Here is a 21458-nt window from a genome sequence, read left to right as displayed (position 1 = left end):
TAATATATTATATATAAAAATGTTTAATTTTACAATTATAGATAAATCACGTTGTAAATTATTTTAATTCGATGTAAACAAGAGTCCGCTACTTTGATTTGTGCAAATTATTACGAGTCTTATGATTTAATTAAGTGTGGGAAGTTTATATACAATAGTAGCCGGTGGATCTTCGAGTTAACATTATGTGCTAATCATTAACGTACGTAACAACAAGAAAGGGGCAGGAAGTCGGAGAAATATTACGCGCTTAGGCGCCACATTCATTCGTATTCGGAATTTATCACGATCACGAATACGTACAACGGCGTGGAATATATTATATACGACGTATGAATTTAATTATTCACCACTGTTTAAATCTAATTTTTGTGATTCATATAACGTCCAACCCTTGTTTGAGCCTTTTATTTATCCATCGGTACTGCTATTACAATCACTTTTCCAAGAAAATTCAATTTTCGACGTAGGTAGTCGATTTATAAGTACCTGCCCGTATTATTTTAATCATATTTTCAGCATGAATGGATGCATATTTCCATTGGCTTCGTCATTAGTAGTTATTATTTTTCTGTTTCGCTTTCGCCGAATTTCTCGATTATTATTTTGAGTGATGCATTGTGGGAGAGATCATTAATCTAGGCCGATAAGAGATAAAATTGCACGCAAAATGAAAATTTCGCGATTTTATATTTTGCTCTCCCGAAAGTTATTTGCACCTCACGATGCGTGTTAATTGGTGTAAAGCGAAGGCAATTTTATTCTCAGGGTTGCAAATGCTTTAACGTGTAGCTTTATTCTATAAAGTACATGCTGTATTTCTATTCAATGACAACGCTATCATTATTATCATCATCATTATTATTATTATTATTATTATTATTATTATTATTATTATTATTATCGAAGTTTCTGTTGTTTCGCATCGGTGCGCCGATTATGTACCTCAGCCTCAGTTATTGATTACTCGTTATTATAGTGAATTATACAGGAACGTTCGCTAACTATATTCTATTCTTTCTCAAAACAAAATGTAAGTTATCACTATGTTGCCTTCCCTAGAAAAAGATAATATTCGGGATTATCTTGTAGGTATACTTATAATTTTGTTTCTTTAGTCTTGAAAACCAACTCTCTCGACTCGAAGTTAACGAGGGCAATGTCAAGGGCAGGGCCCTTTGAGACGTCTCGCCATGCCTGTTTTCCGCTCGCGCCTGCCCAACTGCACACTTCTCGAGGCGTGCGTGCGTGAAAGAGAGGGAAGGAGAGAACGAGAGAGAGAGAGAAAGATAGAGCGAGAGAGAGCGAGAGCGTGTGTGGGCCCCGGGAACGGTGGTAATTGTGGTTAATTTAACGACGGTCAAAGCAGTCACTGCCTGTCCTTATAGGCCAGTTTATGCGGTCGAGTCCCGAGCTCAGGCTGCATCATTCGCGCGCAAAATCTCGCTCTCGTCGAAATCACAAAATGGTGATTTCCGTGTCGTTTACTATAATGCGATGAGAATCTACATTGTCTTAGAGACGATAAGTGCGTGTGCATTTGGTAAAATTAATTTAAACAATTAATCAAGATTCGAGGGAGTTGTTCGTGAGAGAATTAATTTGCCATTTGGAGAACGGTAAAATATTATCTGCAAGATGAAATATAGACGTAGTAGAGGAAAAATGAATTCTCCAAAGTCTGATAATCGAGCAAAAAGTTGGAGTCTGTAAATAATGTGTAAAAATTATTGGGTTCAGTTATTTTAATTTCTTGTGCGTTTACCAAATTTGTTCAGACTAAATGTATAGAGAGAATTAATTAAATACGCAGAAAATTAATCTTTACAATGTGTAACAGAATAATATAAAATTGCCAATTACTTAAAAAATAACGCAAAAGTTTTTTTATTTATTTAAATAATCCGTAAATAATCATAAAAATTTTTAATATTTTTATTTTCAATGTCTTTATATCTTAAATAAAATAAAAATCTACGGTATTCTAAACATAGCGCGAAATTAAAGAATAAAATAACCAATAAACACACACGCACACATATATCACAAAAAAATTGATTAGTATGAGTGTAAGATGATTATAAAGGCCTTCCTGTATATGTATCGATACTCTCCGATCGAGGCTCGACTCGTCTCAGATTTCTTTCGCGATCGGTTATCAGTAACGGTGATCGTTTCATACCGATCATTTCGCGTGATCTAATCGACGCGGCTTAACACCTGCGGCCGCTATTAAGAAATCGATTGCGATATCCGATCTTTGCGAACAGACGTAATCTGAAGAACATTTTAGTCTTTTTTTATCTTGTGGAAATCGTTTTCGATTAATAATAGTTACGGAACCGAGAGATCATGGTCTGATATCTGTGATCAACGTGGAAAAATCGATTGGACTCGATCCACCGTATCGATCGATCTGGTGAACGTGAAATAATATTTCGATGATAATTGCTCATGAATACATGATTTTATACGGCTCTGCTGCTATCTGATTGATTAGCATATTCTCTTTGGAAAGATGAAGATGTCTGCTGAGAGACACGAGGCTGAACGATTCTACTGTCACGTGTTGTTTTCGTTGACGTTACTTTGAATATATTCTCCTATCCTGAATGATTTTTCCATATTATTAAAATCACACAAATTTTACTTTTGTAATACGTTGTAATACGATAAGTAAAGCTAAGCAAATTAGACTTTCTTTATTTAAGGGAGGAACTTAATTAGTGGAGAGATTTGATCAAGCAAGTAAGATACAGTCTGATTGATGTTGTGTCGACGGATCGTCCGGTAAAAATTCTAATTTTTAGCATTGGAAGTAAACGGATGTCGAGTGCGCGATACGCGATGTAATCAAATAATGGAAAGAAGGCGTGTCGCCCTTCCCGTCGGAATGCGAAATTATTCCCTCTTCCTGCCTTCGCTCGCTCGCGAGATCGAACGATTCCCAGCTCGACAACTATTATACATGATAATCTACATGGCAAAAAACATTATGTATTTGTCTTGAAACAATCCACTCACGTTCTTGTTAACATTTGTGTTGAATCAACATATTCGAGTGTTAATTTCACATAATGTGATAATGTGATTTAATTTTGCTGTTATTTAGATTTGGTGTTAAATTCATATTCAACGTTTCAGCGCTCTACAGGGCTCATAAATTAACGTGCTACTGGTGTCAGTGTTACATTTTTGCTGTTAATTTTTTTAAGCACTATTTATATTACACTTTCTAACATAATTATCTTATGTTTAATTGACACAAAAATTTGAATGAAAAATTTGGGTCGTTCGGAACACGTGAAATGTATTAAATTTTCCAACTATATATATTACGGTTTCTTTAAACTTTTCATTTCGTTTAAACCAATTCCGTATTTTTCTCTTTGTACTATAGCTGTTCCAAAAATTTGTATATGGAAAGATTAAGTAATTGTTTGTTAAACAATTACTTTATCTTTCGATTAGTTTGAAAGTGAATTTATTCAGCACACATTTTGAGCGATCTCTCATCAAATTTTTTACATCTTTTATTTCTTTAAATGTATTACGTAAATTTCATTCAATTGAGTAACGTTGTTTTGCATCAGAGAAATTAAGCAATAATTTTGCGAAATTCATTTTAGTCTGTCGAATTTGTCATCTTCGCAATTGATATCTCAAATGCTGATTTTACGATCGTCATCAGCTATTGAATTCATTTTAGTCGATAATAGGCTACGAAGGCGATATAATAATTCAGGATCTATGATCGATCGCTGCAAGTTCACACGCGTCTTTGAATTATCAATTCACCGGTCAATCGTGTCGTCGCGCGCTCTCATAAATATTCAATCACGTAACTGGAGTGATCTAACTGATCATACGGGGGTATGATCGATTAGGTGTGTGCGAAGCGAAGGAGCGTGGTGATAAAAATAGTTGTCCGACATTATCGAGGCTTTGCGCGACGTGCTTCTCCGGAGCCAGATGTACGGACGACGTGTCCGTTAAACTCCGATAACAATCACTTAAGCGGAACTATAGCGCGTTGTATCAACAGAGTTCTTTCACTGGACATAAACGATAAATGGCGAACTTTCTCGTTCGGGCCACTCGATATTCCCGCGATCGTTTTATCGCCTGCACTCTCGTTCGTTGAACAAATACGGATCGGGTTATAAGCACTTTCCCTCTTTTTTCTAAAAAAAAAAAAAAAAAATATCGGCAAACGTCGAATTTATCTACCGTCTTACCAAGTTCCGAAACGAAAAAGTATTCCACCGTAAACATTCGCTAACCTTTTATATAATTCGGTTTTTTAATAACCGAATCAAAAACGGACGGGAGATTTGTATGATTAAATTGAAAGAGAAATTCGAATTTATTTCAAGCAAAAGAAGAATACATTTCTCTGTTTTAGATATTGTATTATATACATACTAAATTTAAGATATAAGAAACTAATTTGTAATACCACATTTATTAAAAATGTAGGAATTTTCTATATATGTGTGCTGTTGAAGACCCGAAGTTTCTGAGTTTTGCCGCAATTCTATATCTGATTTTTTAAAAAAGTAATTTTTTTTTCTATTTTCTGATTTTTCATACTGAGAGAAAGGATATTAACTTATTATTAAATATTAAGGAGAATTGACGAATAATTAGAACAATAGGAACCTTACTAGACCGTACATTTGAAAACTCAACCATAAGAAATAGAAGTAATGGCCATAACGGTCAAAGCTAGAGAGAGAGAAAGAGAGAAAGAGATCTTAATGCTTAAATAATTCAATCTGAATTACTACGAGTATATACTATTGTATATGTATATTGTGAAGAGTCTTTCTTCACTCGTACGATTTCTTAACTGGATTTTCAAATGCCAAAGGACCGAAAAACTTTGTTCAGCAAAAGGAACACTTAGTGGCAGACACAGTAATATTTTAAATAGTGTCTTGCAAGTAGTGACTTCTTTCCATAACGCGGTATCTACAATGGAGCAATAAGCTGTAAAAATTTAGGAGTTTTTTAAATTAAAACATATTTTTAGAATATCAAAATTGTGATTAAGTATTTTAGAAATATTAATAATATATGTAACATTTTATTACAAAATATTAAAAAAAAAAGAAATTTTAAGGAGGAGGGAGGGATGGTATGGCCCTATAAATAATAAAAGTATAAGCATAAAGTAAGAGCATCACAACTATCGATGTTTTCAGACATTTCTATTTCTTAATTTGAATGCATAAGTTCAAAATTATATAACGGCGACATAATCATAATATTATTCACCCATAAATATGTTAGACATTACAAAAATGATTTCGAGAAGGAACTTTAGTTACATATGGTTACCACCATATGGTACCACGATATCCCCCCCATTTGCTTATTAACATTGTAGAGAAGTGAATCAATTTCTAATGAAGTTGTGTGAACAATAAAGAATCAAGTGAAAATCTCAAATATCGCATTCTAATAACTTGCAATCACCAGTCTTTGCCACGTTGAAAGCAACATTTTTATAGTAATATATTTGATAGATAACTATTCACGCTCTTCGCCTATGCCGTATCACTTGCAAGTACAAATACAAGTATGTGAACAGTACTAAATCGTAAGAATAAGATTCATCTTAGAGTATCCCATTTAGAAAGCCGCGGTACGTTCTGGAGAAAAGGCTCGCGTGATACACATATACTGTAATGTATACCGGGGGGTCACAAGGAAACATCACGGACTGCATAGAGTATATACGTGTGTGAGTGTATGTTCGTGTTTAGCGTGCTCCTTGCTGCATGTGTACGTGCGTGCGAGAGACAGTGGCACGAAGAGTCCTGTCGTCGTCGTCGTCGTCGTCGTGACGTGTACGAGTAGTGAACGTGGGTGAACGAGAAACTATAACTACGACGATAGCAGACTAACCGAGGCTCTTACTCGATATAATAAATAACGTGAAGAGAAGAAATGTTCAAACTTGCCGGACGCCACGAGTGGGAGGCCTGGACAAAAGGTAAATTCAGCGAGCGTGTAGGCGGTAAGAAAGATGAAAGGGGTAATCTCGTCCTGCGAGAGTATACGGGGTGGCTCACAAAAAAGTGAGGGAATCGCTGGTGGCTGATAAGGGGCCTTCAATATTGGGCGATATTGGGCGAGGCAGAATCAAGAGAAACGTGCGAAGGGTTAGAAGATAAGATTTTTATGTAATAATATTTGGTTTATGTAATAATATTTTCAGAGTCTTTAATAAGTTTTGTATTGAATTTGTGGCTGGCTGAAATATGTTTTTTACGATGCGTTCTTTAGTTTTATTTTTATGACATTGGCGAAACTGTAGTCAGACTCATGAAGTAGCGGGGATTAAACAACAAAATATTATTATAAAAAGTAAAGTCAGAATCAGATTTCTTCAATTTTGTATCTCTCGTAACATTATTTTACATTTAAATTTTTTATGTGAATCTATGATCAACTTAAGCTACTTTCGTTTGATCGATAAATTTAATAATTTGAAGCACACCCTTTACATTAAAATTACGAAAATTGGAGTTAGATGTATAGGACTGTCAGTCATTCCCAACAAAATCTTACATCTTATGAGACAGAGAGAGATCTCTCGGCAGATTCCAATACACATTTGTGAATCTTCCTTTTCTAGACAAGAAAAAAATCATTTTTGTCATTTTTCTAAACAAGAACATAAAAATTTTCATAAAGTGCTTTACTTTTTATTTTAATAAAGTGGCTACTCTCCAAGTAAAAAAGAGAAGTTAGAAGAAATGTTAAATCTATTCATCACGTGTCGAAACAAATCTACGGTTACAAACAAAGCTACCTAATCAATTTTCCTCACAAAGAAACAATAAATTCTCCTAAAGTTTTTATAAATCTTCCCTCCTTTAATGATAAAATTCCCAATTCTTTTACCTTAACAATAAAAAATAAGTAATTCGTAAATTTATCATCCATTCAATGCTTGTTACAGTTAGGTGAAAACTTTTTTTTACCTGTTCACAATTACAAAAAGACAATAATTGAATTTATAAAAAATATCACTAGTAAGGTACATATTGATAAACGTTTGACGATTAGGAATCATTCGATTCCTATATTATTAATAATTTAATTTCTAAGATTCCTGATCCTGTTAATCACCAACTTTCCCTTCTTTAAAAAAAGAGCTAAGAAATGTATGATTGATAATCCTGATACTATCTTTACCAAAACAGATAAGAGAAATATAATAGTAACTATTGATAATAAAGATTATAATCAGATGCTAAATGGTGCACGAGATGCTGAATGACTCCGATACTTATATTTACAAAGAAAGATTCAATAAAAACTATCACAAGTTACATTCGTATCTTACTCACGCCTGTTATGCAAGAGTGTGAGAATCTTTCTGCCTCTTGTATTTCACTGAGGATGGCCCCAAATGTGGTCGAAACGTTCGATGTTAAAGCAAGTCAAATATAGTTTTTATTTATAAAAATTTATGTAAAATTTGCGCACTAATTACTTGGATTAAAGAGTACGGCAGTCTGCCTTATTTGCCTTAATTTCTGATTAATTAATTTTTAATTTTGAGAGTCTTTAATAAGTTTTTTTGTTATATTAAATGAAATACTGTTAAAAATTTTTATACATATATAAACTAGATCTCTTAAATTATTTTCTTAGGAAATAGATGTCATATTTTAATGGGTCTATAATTAAATTTCAAACATTTATACTTGAAAAAAGGACATATAAAGATTACTATATAAATTTTGTAAAATTTTATGTAAAATTACTGCACAATAATTGAATAAACTATTTTAAGATTATTAGCCATTTTTAGCGCAGAACGTTTATTTTACAATTGTTGGAAGTTTTTTCGCGTTGATTGAATTATACTTTCAAGTTTACAGAAATGGTTCTATCTTGGCAAGTAGAACTTCTATTAGTAGCAAAATAAACATTTTGCTGAACGCAGTCACTGTAATTATAAAATAGTCTATTTAACAATACATACATTAAATTGAGAAAAATATGTATTTTTATTGGATAGTAAAACATATCGATATTATAATTCAATATAGTAAACTCAATAGTAAAGCAATATCGGAAGATAAGAATAGTTCCGTGCGATAAGCAACGGCGCAAATCACTTAGTTTCGTGATGCATTGCGAGAAGATTCATCCGCTCGATAGCCGTAACATTGTAGACAGGATTGCATCCAGCTGCCCGATATACAGTTAGGTTTTCTCACATGTGTGTACCGTATGCACTGTTCTACTACTTGTATAACAGATTCTCGCGCGGCGCAATGAGGCAATAATTAAATCGTGATTCGTGGCTCGCGATTCGCGACGTGTCATCGCGAGAGATTCTGTTATGCATATACATACCTAATCAGCGTTAATCTTTCTGTTGAATGTTCGCCCTCTCGCTTATCACGTGCGCAATTTCATGCATACGCATGAAATTGCGAAAAAATTATGATCGTGTATATGAGTCTCCGCGTTCTCATCATGAGATCTGAATAGTGTATCGTTTTGGCGAGCTACGTTCGCGTATGTCAGGCAAAGCGTATGCATAAGTAAAACCGCCATTGAATTCGGATCTTTTGGAAATTTTCCCGTTTTTATTTGATTGGTAACTTTTTGAGTGAGCGGCGATGGAAATTTTGATTGGCATAAAACGGAACGCGATGGAATGTATAAATGTGTTAGTGATAACGTATGAATGTCGAACATCAGAATAAAAGTTACTGATTTAAATTGTGCAGCACTGACGGACAAATATTATAGATCGTTAATCCTTCTTTTCGAAGCTTTTTGACAAAGTAGTGGAATATTTTGTTTTTTAAGAGTTTATATATGGGGTCTAAAATTTGATTCCAGCCTTAAAACTTTAAAATTCAAATTAAAAAAAAATTGGTTGCGGAACTTGGTTTTAGGAGATCTCTGCTGAATTTGAATTGCTCGCTGAGAGAGCCTAAAAACATTGAATCTCAAAAGAATACTCCTGGAAAGAGAATTAAGTGTCACAAATGATAATCAGAGTTTGAAAGTCAGTTTGGAAATCAGCATATGCATGACTTTGACGAGCTTCAAATAAAGAGAAATTTGATGTTGTGCTTTGTTATTAAAAATTGTAATAAATCAAATTCTATGATAATCGAATTATTTGTTTTAATTCTGTCCGTCATATTGAATGCATTATTTCGAATCCATAACGTTTTATTTTTTATTCGAATGTATTGTCAAATTATTAGGAGACACGATAGTGTCTCGGCGCTAAGATAAAGTACAATATATTATAGACCAAGTGTCATAAATATCGAGCAAGCAATTTATAAAATAAAAAGAGGCGTTCCACAGAAGCTTAAAAAATGAGTTTTTATAGGGTGCAGGGATCTCAAGTGCAGATTTCCAGCCACTTGAAATATCCATGTATTGATGAAAAATTTAACAGATGTTCAATTGTAGACATAAGACAGAATAGAACTATTCTGATAATAGTGATAATCTTTAATAAAATTTTGTTAGAGCAGAATTAGAATCGATTCCAGAGAAAGCCCTCGATATGGTTTTCGATATTGCATACCGAAATATAAAATATAACTGGCCATGATCAAAAATCTCATTTTGTACTAAGAAGTCACATTATTTTCTTCTTTACCATGCTAGACTGCATCACCTACAAAGTGTTTAATGAGTTCCTTCATCATACACGTTAGGCATCTGCTGATCTCCTTTACTTTAATCAGTCTCAAGTATCATAACCTACTCCATATGGTAGCAGGATTATCTTCTTGAACAAAGACGGATAGATAATATAAGTCTTTGTTTCGCAAACTATGTCCTGTACAATATTTTTCAAAGCTTTAACATTTATAACTGCCATTATTTCTATTCTCCATATTCTTCTAGTTTGTTCCTTTCACGCACATACCTCTAGATCTCTTACATCAGCCATGGTGCCGGTAGATTTCTAAAAAGAACACCTTATACTTAGGAGCATGCTTGTTGAAATGATCTAAAAGTTATTGTTAAATATGTCCATCTACTAGCTTTGTTCTCGAAGCTATTAGAAGATATATGTATAAAATCTGACCAGATGACATTCCTCTATGTCACAGAGAAAGCTTTGTTTATTAAAATTTTTTAAGTCTCTGCACAAAATTAAATTAGATGGGCATCGTTTAATATTAATTCGATGTATAATACTGATCAAATTATGTCGACAAAAAAGAGATTGCAGTCTCTCCCATAACCCTCTAATTTGCTTTCATCATCTGAGTGCATCATCTATTCATAGTTAGATCTTATATTTAGAACTGTCTTATAGTATAATTTTAAGATGTCACAAACCAATTAGAGAGCTGTATTAGCATCTTAAGATATTACTTAAGAAGATTTTAAAATAAGAACCGACTATGAATACTGGCCTACGGCCCAAAATAAATTAAGGAAGATGCTAAAACAAGGGGAGGGGAGAGAGAGAGAGAGAGAGAGAGAGAGAGAGAGAGAGAAAACGCTGGAGAAATGAAAATTACTTTTACTCGTACCGATAATGGATTATGCGAACAATGTATTCGACCGTAATCACTTCGTGTCATTTATATTATCGGAGGCAAAGGAAGTTTCGGAACGGAAACGAGATACGCGCATGCGCGCGGTCGCGACAATAAATCATGCGGTACGCGAACATGAGACTCTCATCTGATTTACATCATGCACTTGATACTGGTAATAATTTTTTATTGAATTATCTTAATTTCAGTGATACGTATAAACACGTATGTACATGATACGTGTATTTAATCATTTTGATTAATTACGTATTGTATCATTTTAGTACATTATTTTTTAAATACATTGCTGAAATTAACATACTTTAATAGAAAATTACTAGTTAATGCGCGTATCAAGTGCTTGGTGTAAAAGGGGTCTCTTTCCTCATTCTAGCAAAGTCTAACAAAGCCTACAGAACGATAGATTGTTTCGCGTTACATATGATCGTTTATTTTTAGCAGTCGCCTTGAGAAGCTGAGATGTCGTTCCTCTTTCTCGTCATTGTCTTGCGGATAACATTAATGAAATACGAATTACTGTGGAGAAAGAGAGAGACAGGGGGAGAGAGAGAGAGAGAGAGAGAGAGAGTCGGAAGTCTCTGATGCGATCGTATCGAAGTCTTTCCTCACGACATCCGCCATTCCTAAGATGATTATTATTCCGAGCAGCGTCCGCCTCTTTGTCGTTGTTATCGATGCGGGAATAAAATGACTTTGGCATGGAATATTGCTATGATAAAGTTAAAAAACGAAAAACAGAATCCGATCAAAATTTATATCTCACAAAGTGGTTTAATTATATATTAATTTCTCTAAGCGTTTATATATATAAGCGTAATAATGTTTATTAAGTCTACATCCATACTACTGATCCTTTGAGCCAAGATGGAAATGAAAGAATGTAATATGATTACAAAAATGGCTGTTACCTTAATTTAATTATAATTTAAGTGTATGTAATTTTTTATTCTAACTATATAATTTTTTAATCTTGCAAATAGTAGTTGGATATGTAACTATATCGTAAAAATAATTTTGTTTTTTTTCACTAGTAGAACTATAATATATGTAGAAAGAGAGTGAGAGAGAGAGTGAGAGAGAGAGAGAGAGAGAGAGAGAGAGAGAGAGAGAGGAGGTGAAAGAAAACAAATAATTGTAGCAACTATAAATTTGATATAATTTGAAATTATAATATCTGTAATTAGTTTTACAGAATAATAGCAACTATTATGGTACTCAACATTATAAAAATATAGTTACAGCAACAATATTTGTATATTATTAATTTATAATGAAATAATAGTGACTTAACTACATTAAATAATTACTTAGACCTCATACGATGAATGTTAAAGTTCACGTTATCCTTTTCTTATTTAATTATTAAGAAGAAGATAACCTTAGCGTTCATTGTATTTGGATAAACGGTATTACAAAAACTCCCTGTTATAGCATTAAAGTACACTTATTTATTTATGCAGCATGTAATAAAAAATTATGGGAAAATTTGGGGAGGATTATCAGAATGATTGTGTGAATCCGGTAATTTATCGGCTCTCAATTTATTTCTGAAATAAATTAATTTAATTTAATTTTAATTTTAATGAATGTTAGTTCAACATCTTAACACTCGGAATTGTAAGAGCGCTTCGTATTTAACGTTTGAATATTTGAGTTCCATTTTCAATCAGATCGTTAAAAAATTATGAATTTAATAGTGTATTGTAATATTTATGTTAATAATTTCAAATTTTTTATTAATTGTCGATAATATCATCGTCCTTTAATTATCCCTAAACTTGCCCCCTCCCCCTCCGAATCCCATTGATAGACACGAAAATTTGCCCAGTACCGGTCATTTTTAATAGTATCTCTTCTTTGGTTATCGATTTCGAAAACGATCCTGAAGACTGTAAGAACTCGCGCGGAAGTCCTTTTCTTTTAATTTCCGGAAATTTATGATCTTCGAAGTATTATAATAGCCCGATATCAGTTTTAACTTTGAGAAGACCAAAATTTATCTACCAGAAGACTCGCAAGCTCGATCGCGATTAATTTCCGGGGATTATTTTAAGGGTCTTCGAGCGTGTATCTCAAGACACCTGAAAAGCGTGATCAGAATACGAGTACTGATGGGGTTTTCTTTTCTCTTTGCTTGCAGATATACGGCTACAGCTAAACGAGCAACTGAGATGTCTCGATGTAAGAATGGAAGCACAAGTCGCCCTCGTGGTCGAGCTTCAGGATTTCTTCCGCAAAAGGGCGGAACTGGAGCTGGACTACAGCAAATCTCTCGACAAGATGGCTAGGAGCATACAGTTGAGGCATAAGGAGCAGAAACAAAAGTACGATAAGTATATCATGTATATAAATTCTATATTTTGTTATACATATACTTTTTTCATTATACATATACATTTTTCATTATAAAGAACATTTGATGAGAAGGAATGCATAAATCACAGAAATACGGTTAAAACATACAATTTCACCAGAAACCAATTTCTTAGAAACATCGGCGCAAATGACGATTATTTAAATTTGTATTTATAGTGCGTCAAAGTAATATATTATTACTTAATTGACATTTTTATTGTAAGAAAATTACTAGCTTAGGAGAAAAGTTACTAACTTAGGAGAAAATGAACAGTAATAGTATAGCTTTAAACAGTTTACATCTTTTTTTTTTTATTATCATTAAAAGTGCGATAGAACAAAATTACAACGTAGACGTTTGTTAACTGGATATAAAGCAAAATGGCGAAAAGGAAAAATAATTCTACTGTAGATTACAATATTAAATAATCAACGACGCATGCGTCAATTAATTGTAATTCAGACTCGTGTACCACGTGTTGCACGATGCAATGAAACAATGACGCGTATAACATTACATACATTTGCAATTACATTACACATTGCGCAACGCGAATTGTTTCGCGATTATATTACGTAAATTTTGATTGAGCTTGCGATTATATTTGAGATATAAATCTTGATCATGTATGAATAATATTTATAGTCATGAAATGTATAATAAATTGGCGCGGAGATCGATCTATAATAGATATCTTAAGTATCTATTGCAAAACTGTTCCTATACTAAAATCAACAACGATCTCAAATCTTTGAGTATATTTCCGAGAAATTGTATTTCTTCTTCTTAAGAGTTAATATTGTATCATTATATAATGTTTGCAGAAGATAGAAATTCATTTTTTTTTTTAACTAAATAGCAGCAGGAGGAATAATCTGTGGGATATCCTACAAACAAACCATCCCTTGGTTATCCAGAGGATATCTCCAGAACGTCCCTCGGATAAAGTGTAATAGTTATATACATATAATTTACAATATTGATTATTAAGTGTACAACGGCTTTAATATGCACCAGTGTCCATTAGTGCGACTGATTTCGCTATTATAGCGAAATGACCTGTGATTTACGTTTACGATATGGCGTTCACTCTGTAGCTGTTGCGCGCGCAGTCCTTGTACGAGCGTGCGATTCGCTACCCGCTCGCTGTCCCGGCGCGGTACAGTCCGAGTGCGTTCCGTTTTTGGCGCTCACAGCGCTTGTACGCATCATTTATCTTTGTTTAATATTTGATAGAAAACAAGAATGAAGTGATGTTTACAGCGTGGAGCGCTGCGGAAAACAGAAACGCATCCCATATACATGTATATGGCCACTGATTTACGGAAACAAGACTTAAGGCAGCCACAATACCGAGCACCATACCACCAGCAGCACATGCAATTTGCGAACAGGTCTAAACAGATTCGATAAACTTAGAGATTCGCGTTGCAGTTGAACATAAAGAGTGAGGTAGTGTCATTAGTATTTAATAAAATGTACATGTGATATATGTAGACTGCGTCTTATTTAACACTGTTAAAAATTATAACGCATCCTCTTGCTCTAATTATTGAAGGTACATACGACTATTATTTCAATTTACACAATTTATATCGGATTATGACATTATAATGACGCCGATAAAATAAACGTGTGATACATAAGCTGCGTTTCATTTAACGTTGTTAAAAATTATAATGAACTAATTTTTATGTATAACGCATTCTTGTATAAATACAGATAATTAAAGTATGACTTTTTTCAATGTATGAATATATCGTATTGGATTTTGTCCTTTGTGCTGTCTTGTTTGGAGAGACATTCCATAATATGAAAACAATTTTATGTATCGCAAATATTTTTCCTTATACATTATCATTGTAAGAAAATTAAACTCTAATTACGACTCTTATTTAATTTGGAGAAGATTCTTGTAGCATATAAAATTGGGTTGATATTACGAAGAATTTAAAGCTACAGCCTTGGTTATAAATATAAAGCGCCTACAATTTTTTGCATTTTCTTGGAAAAAAAAAACGATAATAAAAGTCAAATTAGAATTAATAAAATTAACATATATTTGTAAAAATAAATATTTTTTTTCACTAAAACTGTTTTTTTAATTTATTTTTTGTTAAATATAAATCATATAAATCAATTTGTGGGGATGTTTTATAATTATGGTCAAGGCGGTATTTCATTGTTAATATTACGTTATAGTATCAGAAAAGTATTAATTAATGAATAAGAGAGCGAATGGATGCTATGAATAAGAACGTATGAATAAAAAGGCCTATTTATATGTATTATATTATAGATATATAATAGAGATTTATGAATTCCTCTGCGCACATCTCATGACGATTTATATTTCTTGTATATTCCGTGCAATTAATGTTTTCCGCGTTCCACTTTCGCGACGGACAGACAGACGGATGGACGACGGAAAAGTGGATGGCTTCTCATTTTTTCGCGTCCTACACGCGCGTGCACATCTGCTGGCATCGTTCCCGCATTTACGACATGCCCCAGTTCCTTCTCGTCATTCAACCCTGAACGCGGGGCGCCCCTTTTATGCAGCGTATTCAGCGTCTACAAAAGGGATGCCTCTCGCGCTGTACATGGTTATGCACGGGTAAAATGTAATCCGTAACCACGACGACACACTCTCGTTTCCCACTTGCACATTTCCCTCATTTCGCTCCAGGAGATATTGCGAATCGATAGTTCTCTTCATTGCGAAGGCGCATCCGGGATTACGTCGTCATATTTGTTTACCCTTTGCCAAGAAATATAATTATCGTAAAGTAAGTTTTATGGTCGATAACCGATGGTAGATAACCTCTTTTCAGCTGGCCTACTTGCAGTTTTAAAAATATTGTATGTCCGTAAATGTTTATAAAATTATTTTCTGTGTGCTTGTATTGCAATAACTTGCAATATCGAAGAATTATGCATACTGTTACTACAAAACAGATGTAGGAAATCTGTTTGTAATGTCAAAATAATTTCAAAATAATTTATTCCACAATTTTTGGCCGTATTATTAAATGCGCAGATTTTTTTGTTAGATTCATCTTGTGTGGAAATGATAACTATTTTTATTTTTAAATAAAAATAGAATGACAGCTACATTTATATTTACATACATAAAATAAAGTTTTCTTTTTTATTTTGACATTCTCTCAATTACACATAAAAACACATCAATTATTCTACATCAAATATTTATTTATTTTTGTAAAACAAGAAAGATATATATATATATATATATATATATATATATATCGTTTATTTGTTACAATAACGACACAAACTAAAAAAATTGCAATTTTTTTAATTGCTTGCAGAAAAAGAATGAACAACATACTTTTATTTCTTCTACAGTCAGTTATTACACCAAAAATGCATTTCAAAATTAAAAGTGTAGGAAAATAAAGAAAACCGGCCATTTAAAAATATACATAGGAAATATATCGGAATAAATATGACAAGAGTCAGTGGAGTGTCATTGGCGTAGCACACTGAGTGCTAGAATTGAAAACGAGAGATCCCGATAAGTTCTTCAAATCTCAATCGGCTCCGTTAATTTTTCCGCTGACCCCTACAAAATATTACAAAATTTTAATGATTAAAAACAAATCTTATTTTCGATTAAAGCGGCGGATCTTAGTGCTTAAATCTTTTATAAGTTTACATATCTAATTCTGCAAATCCTCAAACGCCTAAAATCTTTTTCAGTCTTTGAAATGGGCGTATGAAATTGACACTTTTAGGCTTCAAAATCGTAGTTCTTTTAAGAGTTCTAGATTATTTAGAACAAAAAACAGATTTTCTCTAAAATAATTTTTGGAGAGAATTCCGTTGATTAAAACAATAAAAGTACACTGTGAAAAATAGGCATTCTAACTTCACACCCAGCATTAGCACCGAATAGTTCGTTGATGCCTCTTAACTGGAAAGAGTTTCTGATATAAAAAAATTATTTACTTTTTAAAAAAAATGAAATTGTTAAAAAATTAATATCAAACCTGAATGAATAGAATATCTAATTTCTTTCGAATGAATTCTAAAGTGCCTGATAAATAACAAATATCAAATTTCTATAATTATTTAAAAAATTGCCATTCAGAGTTACAAAAAATCATGAGCAGTGGTAAACCTTTGACGTCGAATAATTTCTTAATTATTAGCTCAATTATTAGAATCATTTTCTATATTTATTATAATTTCTTGCAGTGCTCTTAGAGTATTATCTAGAATTGTCATCAGAGAGAGAATTACTGAAAAACTTGAAAAAACCATTTCGTTGGGACTTAATTTACTCGAATTTCGCGTAAATTGGGACTATAGTTTGTTAATTACAGATTTCATCATTACAATTTAATAATATTCATGCTTTGAACAAAATTTTAATTTTTGCATGCCGCTAGTTTATAGTATTTTTTATCAAATAATTAAATTGATATACATATAGAAATTAATAAATTTTAATATTCATGCGTTTTTTTTTACTTCACTTTTTGCTTTCCTTAGAATATCAATTTTGATAAAACAGGAAGATAAGAATCTAATCGCCAAATTGAAAACGGAGTATAAAATAATTGTTCGATTTTATTTGAAATTAATATACAACTATATGGCTAAATATGCTGTTAACTTATTGTTTCAATATTCTTAATAAATATAACATACTTATATTTTTTTAGAGTCATGGTAGTTTCGACGACAGTTCTAGATAGTACTCTATGAATCCTACAAGAAATTATTATGGTAAGAAACGATCGAGTCGGTAATTAAGAAGTTACTCAACCTCGAAAGTGCGGCTCGCGCGAATTTGACTAAGCCCCGACAAAACTTTTTTTAGATTTTTAGCCAATTCTGGCGGTAGTTCTCTAGCTCTGAAACTACTGGAACTCTGAAAATAATAAGCTATTAAATATCCAATTTCTATACTAATGTTATGTAATGTGTAAATTAAAGTTTACTATGACAGATAAACAAACAAAATTTCTATAATAGAAACAGAATAAATGTGCGCTTTCCTTAGTGTCGTCTCTGCAGCTGTTAACAGGTTTATACGTTTTCATGAACGTTGTAAGTTAAAATGCATTCATTTTATATACAACTTTTTTTATTGTATATGTTACTATTTTCTTTATATTTTGATCGATTAAGTGCAACACTGATAAATAGATTATAACACAAGACAAATCTATTCTTTAAAAATCAATAAATGATTTCAAAAAATATGATGTGTCTAATAATGTAACCAGAGATTATACATACGATATCCAAACAATCTTAGATTTATATAATAGGGTGTGATTTTAGGAAACTTGCTTATTTAATATAAATATTATTTTATCTTCAATCTAAAGGTATGTGTGTGTGCGTGCGTGCGTGCGTGCGTGCGTGCGTGTGTACATTGTATATAGCGTATTTGAGCTGCATGAACGAGCAAGTGGAACGATCGCTATTACGTACGCAAACATTGAAAATGTAAGGACGGAACGATATGCATTCTCAAGACGACGCTTTATCGGCTCGTTAGCGCAGTCAATTTAATTGCCGATGTAATTACGTCGATATACACGCGTGCATAACATGCACGTCCGCCGTCGATTCCATATCGCCTCTTATCTATCGTTTTCTGCAGGCGGGAACAATGGCCCCTATTCTCCAGCTACGCCTGCTGGCAGCAGCTCGTAAACGAGACCAAGTCCCTCAGCAGGGACCATGCCGCCCTATCTGAGGTCTACAGCACCCACCTCGTAGGCCGTCTCAATCAGGTGATGGAGGACGTGCAGCGAATTTACAAGCGTGTGAGTGCCATACGCTACGCGGTACACGATGCCGCCGTTAGTAGCTGACTTAAGTCGGAATAGCGCAATTGCATCGCCGCGCGCCTAACTTTGAGAAGTTCGATCGCTCCATTGTCTCGTCGAATTAATTAACCTCAAATGTCTCCATTCCGCCGTCGTCGCGTCGCCACCCACCTCGCGATCACCTTTCATTACAACTTGATGGCATTATCGATATACCGGGTGCTGGAAACAAAGACGAATGCTAATTCTATTATGACGAAATTCTCGACGTTGCCTCTTACATTCTCTTACAATTACACGCGTCTTCGTTTACTTTTACTTTGGCAATTTATATTCTCGTAAACCTCTTTTAGCTGCACTCAAAAGATTTAAGGGATGATTCCTTACGGCTTACATACATTAATTCAAGAAATTTTGAAAATTTCATATAGTTCTAGGTGCGTTCAAGGAGCTCACTGTCAGCGCTATTCAGTACAGTAGCTGTTCGGGCAGGCATATGTAGATAGTATAGTGTAAACACTGTTATAACATTAAAGAGATTGTAAGGCAATATGTTAAGAATTACTTGAAACAAATTACAGATTATTCTAAATTGCATTTAAAAGTAATACAAAAGAATTAAAGAGTTTACCATCTGGATCAAAAGTTATTTCAATAAAAAGTAATGTATTTTTAATTTATACCCTAATAGCAATATATGGAAATGCATTAAAATAATGATAAACATTTCAATTTTTTAATATACGTACTTTATGAATTCAGAAATATTTATGTAAAGTCACATGTTGAGATATCGCAGACATTAGTTGTTCAGTAAGTAAACGAAATATTTATTTGTTATAAAATTGGTGAAACTCAATGAAATTTTGCATAAGTTATTTTTAACACTTACAGTATAGTATTTATAGAGATGTCGCGAGTGGAGAAATAAAACTTCTAGCCTAGGTTTTATCGTTGCACACACGGGAGCTCTCGCAAACCTGATGTACTTATACAAACAAAATTTAGATTTGTTATTATTTAAAAAATTTTTGTTTATAACAGATGGTGAAAATAATAACAGATAAAATAAATAATTGATAAAAATGTGTTGCTCAATAAAAACGAAATGTTATAAGCACAACTTTCACTATGTGTATATAATTTGCTCAAGGTGTAAATATTAATATATGTGTTTATATAATTATATATATATGAGGAATCATCTCTTACAATCTTTTAGAATAAACAATAATAAGTGAAAATTGAGCAGAAAGAAATGTTTAATACAAATAAATCAGAACGAGATCTGTATATTCATATTCAGTTAAAGCAAGTCTTGATGCTTGATAATATTTTTGCGTGAATTTTTACAGTTTCTAGTTCAAGCGAGCAAGCGCCGATTAATTATTTATGCGCGTAGCCTGTGGTTAAACTAGCAATTGTAAAAATTCACACAAAAATGTTATCAGGCACCAAGATTCGCTTTGACCGACTATAGCTTCTTTATTTCTTCTCTTCATTTATACATCTTTTAAAAATACTTAAGAATTAAATCTAAGTCTCGTACATGTTTTTGTACAATCGTAAATTCTTTCGAAAGAAGAAATGTTGTTTCTATTGCAATTGATTCCAATTAAATTCGTAATTAAACACGTTATGAAGAGATCATACACTCTGTATGTTTTTAATCAATCACAATTACATTTGGTATCTGTTACCGCAGTGTCGCGAGATCGGCTATGAGACGCACGAGGAGATACTTCGAGTATTGCACGAGCTACACACGACAATGAAGACTTACCAAGCCTACCAGGCCGAGTCCAGACAGGCGGAGACGAAGCTCCGCGTCGCTGAGCAGCAACGCAACAAACTCGAGGTAGCGAACGCAGACAGTCGTGAGAAACTTGCACGCAGCAAGAAATACAAGCTCATCGAGAAGGAAGTTAACAAGGTAGGTTACAATAAAATAGAACGTATTGAAGGTTGAGCTTGAATGTTTTTCAGTAAGAGCACATATAAGAGCTCATATCGGTGCTTAATCTTCGCGGAAATGGAAGCGGTTTAAGTTCTTCTATCTAGTCGCTTCAACCATTTGCGTCGAACTGTCTTGACAAATTGAACCCGGCGCGGTGAAGGAAAATTGTACATAGCATTTAACTTCTTTCTTGTATTTTATTTTATCTGCAGGATAAATGTATTTTTTTTTTAAATCTACGAACTTATTTTTTGTAGCACAAAATCAGTACTATTTGTATCTTTTACTTTTTTCCCTCTTTTCTTTCTTATTTCTGCTAATTTGATGTTAGACTAGCAGCGTCACGCGTTTCTTCTAAATGGCATGTAGTACAAAATTGTTCTTTGAAGTAGAAATTAGCACACAAAATGAGCACTAAATAGTTGAAAACTAAAAAAACGTCTTTTTCGATTCTGCTCATCATCAGAGGTCAAATTTGATATAGTTATGTTCATTAATTTTAAAATTACATCAGTTTGAAGTAAAAAAATCGGTTTTACGCAAAGAAGTTTTTAATCCTCTGTCTGTAGTCTGGGCATGTTTCTTTGGCATGAGACAAACACTCAAATTTCTCCGAAATAAAGGAGAACGGAATCCCTCTCCTAAAATATCTTGTAATATTTTGTAACTATCTTGTAATATTTATTTAGTAATGTAAAATAAAGATATGGAAAAATAGTCCTGAATTTTTCAACATTTTTTGAAAATCTTCAAAAAATGAT

The 21458-nt window shown here is 33.0% G+C and overlaps 1 protein-coding gene across 5 annotated transcripts in view; it reads left to right on the top strand.

The window, feature by feature from the left end:
- Positions 1 to 21458, top strand: part of LOC108755527 (SLIT-ROBO Rho GTPase-activating protein 1-like) — a 69609-nt gene that overhangs the window by 30639 nt on the left and 17512 nt on the right. For 4 of the 5 annotated variants that reach the window (XM_018498580.1, XM_018498581.1, XM_018498583.1 and 1 more), the window contains 3 exons: positions 12715 to 12898; positions 18572 to 18737; positions 20446 to 20673. In XM_018498580.1, coding sequence (XP_018354082.1) covers positions 12715 to 12898; positions 18572 to 18737; positions 20446 to 20673 — 578 coding nt within the window. Of the gene's footprint in view, positions 1 to 5653; positions 6002 to 12714; positions 12899 to 18571; positions 18738 to 20445; positions 20674 to 21458 lie in introns of those variants that run through there. The other variant, XM_018498584.1, reaches the window with a different exon arrangement.

This window comes from Trachymyrmex septentrionalis, unplaced genomic scaffold (genome assembly GCF_001594115.1).
Source record: "Trachymyrmex septentrionalis isolate Tsep2-gDNA-1 unplaced genomic scaffold, Tsep1.0 scaffold88, whole genome shotgun sequence".
Classification (NCBI taxonomy): domain Eukaryota; kingdom Metazoa; phylum Arthropoda; class Insecta; order Hymenoptera; family Formicidae; genus Trachymyrmex; species Trachymyrmex septentrionalis.
The sequence above is the reverse complement of the archived record's forward strand: the minus strand, read 5'-3'. Positions and strand labels throughout refer to the sequence as shown.